Below are 8,461 nucleotides of genomic sequence, written 5' to 3'. Positions count from 1 at the left end.
TCTATGCAATAGCCATGAAACAAGTTTCTGCAATTACTTCACATACTCTAGCAACCGAAGACTGCTGCACTTTCTTCTCAAGCTCAAGCTTCTTAATCACAACCGTGATCAAATTTTCCAAACCAACCAATTTCATTCAGACCCAACAAACAGAAAACTTAGCAACTTTATTCAGACAAACAGAAAAATTAGCAACTTCATTCAAACAGAAAAATTAGCAAAACATCAAAGGTTTGAAACTTCAGCAAACAAATCTTTTGAGCTTAGGCAGTTCGCATGGAAGCTGCACTCAAGCATTTCGAATCACAAACCCATGCTCAAAATCCTGTTAAGCTTCTCATGCATACAAACTACAACTTTCGGTCAAGGCTGGAATTACTATCTAACAAAAACAGCAAAGTTTGGAACCGCAATGGAAGAAAATAGCAAGACACAACCGTAAATTTCTGGTGCAGCAAAATGAATATGCATTTTCCAGCAGGTACTTGGTTGGTCTTAAATCCGAATTTACCTCGGTTAAATCATTGTGTTAAGTACCCAAAACTAACATGCAAGGCTACTTAATGAAATTACTATCATTTCTAGTTCAGATCAAGTTCGGACAGCAACTATAAACATCCACAAATCCAGAAATTCATTCGGCTATTCTCGGATGATCTTGCATGCAGCAGATTTTTGGTTTCATTCAAATCTCTGGTTTACACACAGCTAATTAATCATCCAGTATTTAGTTAGCTAAACACACAACCAAGTGAGGATCAAATGCTTTCCGGTAGATTTCGTACTAAAATACCATACAATTTTCAAAACAGCTCGATCGGCTAAGCTGGAAAATTGGTTCAGCAGTCAAACAACTTCCAATAAGAATTTCCAGCCATACAACCGAATTTCTGGCCATACAATTCACATGCAACACCAAATAATTAACTATCTATCAGTTTTTAACTAGCTAAACCCACAATTAAACTCAGATCATCACAAATTAACAACTAAAGCTGAAATTCCAGCTCAAACTCTCGGCAGCTTCAATTTCACTCACAACCAGATTTCCTAAATCTTAATTCTTCATCCAACCTCACAACTCTCACATGCATGCTTATAATCAACATCATCTACCCCTACCCAACTGGTCTAGGTCCAGAAATTACCTCAGCTTGGAGCTCAACACGCACGACTAGCCGTTGAATTATTTCCTTCCTCTCGGCAATCCAGAAATGCAGCCCGTCAACTCTCCCTCTCCCTTGCTCAAGCTTATGACTGGAATGGAGAAAGTTCGGCCCTCAATCTCTTCACTAGCTCACGGATGGAAGGAATTTAGAACAGCAGGTCTCTCCTTTTTTTTATAGCTTACGACAGAAAGGGAAAAAAAAGAAAATAAAAGCTCGGCTCTTTCCCTCGAACACTCACTCTCGGCTTTGCTCACGCACGCGAGGATGGTTGGTCTGAGTTCAGTAATTGCAGCTGTGGTGATTGTGATTGAATTGATCACGGCTGGTTGAAGGCGAAGAATGAAATGGCAGCTCTCGAGTGATGGAGGAAGTAATGAAGCTCGCACGGTTATCTCTTGCTCTCACCCTCTCTCGGACAGTTCAAGGGCCGAAACTCGCACAGCTGTCTCTCTGATTTCCTCTCGTCGATGATACCAAGGCAGGAGGTGAAGTGAAAATGGAATCGTGTTGTGGAATGTTGGAGTTGCTGAAAATGGAAGACAAGTCACGGATGAGGGAGGTTGAGTGTTTTAGAGAGGAAAGGAAATGTGATCCGGCAGAAATGGAATTGTGATTTTTTGATTTTTTGATTTTTTTTTTGAAATTAATTAAATAAAACTGATAATAAAAATAGATAATAAACAACAAAAAAAATAATTTAATTAACATTGGATAGAAACTAAATAAACTAGAATCAACAAAGCACAATTTTCCATTTTTCATCAATTTCCTCTTTTTTTTTCTTTTTTTTTTTTCATAAATTTTACGTTAAAACTTAAAACTAAAACTAAAACTAAAACGTGAACAAAATTAATATGACAAATAATTAGCAAATAAAAGACAAATAAAAAAGGTAACAACTAAAATGCAGACAATCTAAAACAAAAATCATGAATTAGATGCAACATACAAATTATTTAAAAATTTGGTGTCTACATACGGTGGGGGTACAAGTGGAGTTCTACGGACCATTATTTGTGGTCGACGGAGTGTCGACAGGAGATCACACGTGGCATACGATTTGGCTTTGGAGCCAACCTGTATCCTTCATTTGTGTTGTTGTTTTGTACTTTTATTTTGACATTTTTCGGCGTAATTGTTCGTATTTATGTGCAATTTACGTTTTTACTCCTGTTACTTACTAAGCATATAGCTTACTCCTTTTCCTTTATTTTCCTTAGCAAGGTCCGACACGGGGAACTCTTTGGCACATACACTAGTATAGTTAAGTGTGCATGTCTTAGTTGGACGTTTAAGTCATTTCTTGTTTTGGTGGCCTGTATAAAACCCTTTTATCGGGTCTACTTTATATACTTGGTGATTAGCATTTGGTGATGTAGTAATCTGAATATCTATTTTGGAGGATGTAATTAGAACTTTTTTGGACTTGTATATATATTGTATATAGAACTCTTTTGGTTTACCTAGCTTTTATTGCTTTAAGTTTTGAGTCCTGGCGCGAGCCAGGCAGGCGGCCCGCCGATACCCTTGGGTTCGCCCTTGGGAGAAGCAGGGTCGTCACACGCCCGTTCTTGGTGGATTGTGATTCGAATAAAGTGGGAAAAAGAACAAACGCCGAGAACATGGGTGAACTTCATGAGGGAGTTCAACGCAAAGTATTTTTTGCCTTTGATCTAGGAAAAGAAGGAGGACGAGTTTATTCAACTTCGTCAAGGAACCCAATCTGTGGCTGAATACGAGAGCCAGTTTACCCGATTAGCCAAATTTGCCCCTGAACTCATTATGACTGAACAAAGAAGGGTGCGACGATTTATTCAGGGGTTAAATGTGGAAATCCAAAAAGATTTAGCCGTGACCCAGATTAACACTTTCAGTGACGTAGTGGATAAAGCTTTACGAGCTGAGAACGCAAGGCTTCAAGTTCGGAACTTCCAAGTGAGAAAATGGAGATTCCCTGAAAGTAGCTCTACCCAGGGAGATAGGAGTACCCCTCCCAAGTTTGGAAGGGGAGCCGGAGGAGGAAGGCTACCAGGAACGGTGAGAGGGACTCCGTCAAGAGGTGGTCAAACTAGACGAGGCCAATAGAGGGTGCCTCACAGGGGAGTTCCGCTACTGTATCTCGTGGGCCGTGTGGATTCTGTGGCAAGCCCAACCAAACGGAGGAAAATTGTTCGAGGAAGGAGAGGAAATGCTTACGCTGTAGGAGTACGGAGCATCAGATAGCCAACTGTCCTGTCTAACCTCGAGAGGCGAGAGGAACTACACACTCGTCGAAGGCTAATTCGGGGCAGTCGATGGTGGAAAGGACAAAATCGAAGGTGCCTGCTCGGGTGTACTCACTCGAGCAACGTCCGGTCCCAGATTCTGCAGAGGTGGTGGAAGGTACGATTCCTATCTTCCACCGTCTAGTTAGGATTTTAATAGACCCCGGTACCACCCATTCGTTTGTTAACCCCGAATTCATGTGTGGAATTGATATAACCCCTGTTCACCTGCCCTATGAATTGGAAGTGAGTACTCCTACGGGGAACCAGTGTTTGATTGCTAGTAAAATATATGCAAACTGTGAAATCTGGGTAGGAGAGAGAAAGTTATTGGGGAATTTGATAAGTTTGACTATTAAGGGATATGATGTGATATTGGGCATGGACTGGCTAGTTAGGTATGATGCCCAACTTGACTTTAAGAGGAAAGTAGCGAAATTTCGTATAGTGGGGGAGGCGACCTTAAGGTTAGATGTGAGGGGTAGTTTAGCCTCCTCCGCATTGATTTCAGGTATTCGAGTTAGGAAACTACTAAGTAAAGGGGCACAAGGGTTCCTAACTTTCCTTATTAACACTCTCACCGATAAGTTGAAGATAGAAGATGTGTCAGTAGTGGGTGAATATCCGGATGTGTTCTCTGACGAATTAGTAGATTTACCTTCGGAAAGAGAGATAGCATTACCGGGGACGTCACCTATCTTTAAGACCCCATATCGAATGGCACCTGCTGAACTCAAGGAGTTGAAATTGCATTTACAAGACCTGTTAGAGCGAGAGTTTATTCGTGAGAGTGGATCTCCTTAGGGGGCACCCGTTCTCTTTGTCGAAAAGAAGGACGGGATCTTGAGGTTGTGTATAGACTACTGGGGATTGAATAACATGACCATTAAGAATAAATATCCACTACCCCATATTGATGAGTTGTTTGACCAGTTACAAAGTGCAGTGGTCTTTTTCAAGCTAGATCTCCGACAGGGGTACTACCAATTGTTGATCCGAAAGGAAGATGTGTCTAAAACTGCTTTCAATTCTAGGTACGGGCATTTCAAATTTGCTGTTATGCCCTTTGGACTGACCAATACCCCTGCTGCCTTTATGGACTTAATGTATCAGGTTTTCAAACCCTACCTAGACCGATTCGTCGTTGTGCTTATCAATGACATTTTAGTCTACTCAAAAACCCGAAAGGAGCATGTACGACACCTAAAAGTGGTCTTGCAAACTCTGAGAGATCATCGGTTATATGCCAAATTTAGTAAGTGTGAGTTTTGGCTGGAGAAGGTTTCTTTCTTGGGGCATGTGATTTCGAAAGAGGGGATTGCTGTAGACCCGGCGAAGGTGGAGGCGGTGACTGAGTGGAAGAGACCTGAAAGTCCCACCGAGATTCGAAACTTCTTAGGGTTGGCAGGTTACTACCGTCGGTTTATTAAAGATTTCTCAAAACTTGCCAGTCCTTTAACCGATTTGACAAAGAAAAATGATCGGTTTCTGTGGGATGCCCGGTGTGAGAAAAGTTTTTAGGAATTGAAGAAAAGGTTAACCATGGCCCCTATTCTGGCCTTGCCTAATGGTAAGGACAATTTCACTGTTTACACTGATGCCTCGAGGGAAGGTTTGAGGTGTGTATTGATGCAAAATAAGAATGTAATAGCCTTTGCCTCTAGGAAATTGAAGACCCACAAGCAAAACTATCCCACTCATGACTTGGAGCTAGCCGCAGTTGTCTTTGCTCTGAAAAAGTGGAGACACTACCTGTATGGGGTAATTTTTGAGGTTTATTTCGATCATAAGAGTCTTAAGTACCTCTTTTCCCAAAAGGAGTTGAATATGAGACAACGTCGGTGGATGGAATTCTTAGAGGATTATGACTGCACAATCAACTACCATCCGGGTAAGGCTAACGTAATAGCTGATGCCCTAAACCGGAAGGCTCAAATATCTGGGTTAATAGTTAAGGAGTGGGAAATGTTAGAAGCCGTTGGTGAGTGGAACCCTAGGTTGGAACGTAAGAAGATAACCTTTGGAAATATCCGAGTAACATCCGCTTTATTGGGTAGAATCAAGGAGGCCCAAACTGAGGATCCGATGGTTCAAAAGTGGGTGAAAAAGGTGGAGAAAGGAGAAATTCCTAATTTCAATTTAAGTCCTGAGGAAATTTTGAGATTTAGAAATCGAATAGTGGTGCCTATGGATGAGAATTTGAAAAAATAGATTTCGGAGAAAGCCCATCGATCAAAATACACAATCCATCCAGGTAGTAAAAAATGTATCAGGACCTACGACGGTTGTACTGGTATGATCAAATGAAGAGGGAGATTGCTCAATACGTACAAACCTGTCTAGTCTGCCAGCAGGTTAAGGCTGAACACCAAAAACCTTCTGGATTACTGCAACCTCTTGAGATACCTGAATGGAAGTAGGAGAATATTACGATGGACTTTGTTTCGGAACTACCAAGGACACAAAAGGGTCATGATGCCGTTTGGGTGATCGATGATCGGTTAACCAAATCGGTTCATTTCTTGCCTGTGAAAATGAAGTATTCCATGGACAAGTTGGCCCAGTTATATATGGAAGAAATTGTGAGGCTACATGGGGTCCCAGTGAGTATTGTTTCCGACCGAGATCCTCATTTCGTATCAAGGTTTTGGCAAAAGCGTGTCAAGGTTTTGACAAAAGTTTCAAGAGACCTTAGGGACAAAACTTAACCTTAGTACCGCTTATCACCCTCAGACGGATGGACAGTCGGAGCGAACGATTCAGACCCTTGAGGATATGTTAAGGACTTGTGTCTTGGACTTTGGGGGTAATTGGGGCCAATATATGACTTTAGTAGAATTCACCTACAATAACAGTTACCATTCCTCCATTCAAATGGCACCGTTTGAGGCTCTCTATGGACGAAAGTGTCGTTCACCTATATATTGGGATGAAGTAGGGGAAAAGAAGGTCTTGGACCCAACAGTCATTCCATGGATGGAGGATGCTCAAGAAAAGGTTAAGTTGATATGTCAGAGACTCCAAACAGCTCAAAGTCACCAAAAGAGCTACGCGGACAACCGAAGGAAACATTTGGAGTTTGAAATTGGAGACCGTGTTTTCCTTAAAATTACACCACTACGAAGCGTTACAATGGGTAAAGGAAAGAAACTTCAACCAAGATTCGTAGGACCTTTCACGATTCTCCAACGAGTTGGGAAAGTGGCGTACCGACTCAAATTACCACCGAGTTTATCCCGAATTCATGACGTCTTTCATGTGTCGATGCTTAAAAAGTACTATCCTGACCCAACACATATTGTGCAACCGGAGCAGATTGAGGTGGATGAAGCCCTTACCTATGAGGAGAAACCTGTGCGTTTACTGGATCGAAAGGCTAAGGAGCTGAGAAATAAACAGATTCCATTAGTGAAAATCCTGTGGAAGAACCACAGGGTAGAAGAAGCGACCTGGGAGATGGAGGAGGAGATGCAAAAGAAATACCCTGAGCTTTTTTATAACCCAGGTGAGAAATTTCGAGGACGAAATTCTTTAAGGGGGAGAGAGTGCAAGATTCTGAAATTTTTTCTTATTTTTCTAGGCATTTACTTTTAAATCATTTTTTTCCAAAATAAGTTATTTTCTGTGGTAATGGTGGTGTACGGTGGAGGTGGGACCCACTAGGGCGATAAGTGCGATAAATGTGGGTAATTTGGAGAAGTTTTGTATATAGAGATTATATTACATGGTATTATGAGCTAATTGGAGGTTATCTAGATAAGTAACCCTTGGTAAGTAGTAGGATGAGAAAAACACAAGAATTGCCACTTGTCGCTCTCCCATTAGATGTTGGACTTTGACTAGGGTTATATTACCTTCCCTAAATCAATTTTGACCCACAAAATCATCTCCATTTTTCACTCTTAGCCATGCATCATAGAGAGAAAAGAGAGAAGAGTTTCCAACTTTTGTTCTTCATTTCTTGCTCCAATCTTGCAAACCTACCATTCAATTCCAAATTCCTCCACAAAAGTAAGTTGATAAGCTAGTTTAAGGTCCTTGGTGGAGCCATTTGTGAAGAAGAATCACTAGCTACCTTGCTTCTTGTAGTTGATAAGGTGAGTTGTCATGACATCTCCTCTTTGATGATAATAATGATCAATTAAGAGATTTTAGTGGTGAAGCATGTCATCTTGTGGATTATTTCATGAATTATGGTTGAGTTGTCCAATTTTCCTATTTATTGAGGATTTTTCTGTTTTATATAGTATATTATAGTTAGCCATGGAATGATAGCCTTATATTAAGCAATAGGGTAGCCCCCTGGCCTCTATATGTCAATGGTGGTTTGTTGCGGAAATTTCAGCTTTTAGCGAAAAATTCCAGTTTTAGGGTTTTATATATTTGGGGCTTTTCTATGGTTTGCTCATAAGTTTATAATTGGTTGAAATTTAAGGACATTGTGACCCTAGTAAGGTGTATTGACTAGCATACCAACTGTGTTTACTTTCATGATCGTTTTGTGTGAACATTGATGATGAATGATAGGTTGGACATGTGAAATTAAAGGGGAAATGCTGTCCAATGTTAGGGAGATTTAGTAATCTTGAGTTGGGAGTGATTTTGGGTAGAATTGAAGAGGTTTTGAGGTTGTTCATACCTAACACCCACTGTAACTCCATTTTACTTTTAGTTATATTATACTAGTAACTCATTATAGTAGTTTGACTTGTGTTCGAGTCTCAATGGTGGTTTCTTGCTTATTATAGGTCGTGCCAGTGATCCGGGGCCTACGTCTGAAGCAAACTTGTGAACTTGCTTATTTGACTCGGTGAGTGTACCCTTATATGGTTTATTGCTTAAATAATTGTTTGTCCTTGTTATGTGAACTTGGTTGACCTGACTGGGACGAGAGTATACTTCATCGCTCTCGTCCTCTTATCTGTACGACTGTTTCTATTTATCTGTGAAACTGTATTTGTGCATGATTTAGCGTCGTTTGGGACTATGACCAACGACTTAACTGTCATATCTGAGCTTATATCCCAT

At 40.8% G+C, this 8,461-nt stretch overlaps 1 protein-coding gene across 1 annotated transcript; it reads left to right on the top strand.

Annotated features, from left to right (window-relative positions):
- Nucleotides 1-6,307: 6,307 nt before the first annotated feature.
- Nucleotides 6,308-8,225, top strand: LOC113766383. The gene is made up of 2 exons (XM_027310580.1): nt 6,308-6,938; nt 8,182-8,225. The coding sequence occupies exons 1-2, from the start codon at nt 6,308-6,310 to the stop codon at nt 8,223-8,225; spliced, it is 675 nt and encodes a 224-aa protein (XP_027166381.1).
- The last annotated feature ends 236 nt before the right edge of the window (nt 8,226-8,461 follow it).

Source organism: Coffea eugenioides, chromosome 3 (genome assembly GCF_003713205.1).
Source record: "Coffea eugenioides isolate CCC68of chromosome 3, Ceug_1.0, whole genome shotgun sequence".
Taxonomy (NCBI): Eukaryota; Viridiplantae; Streptophyta; class Magnoliopsida; order Gentianales; family Rubiaceae; genus Coffea; species Coffea eugenioides.
The sequence above is the reverse complement of the archived record's forward strand: the minus strand, read 5'-3'. Positions and strand labels throughout refer to the sequence as shown.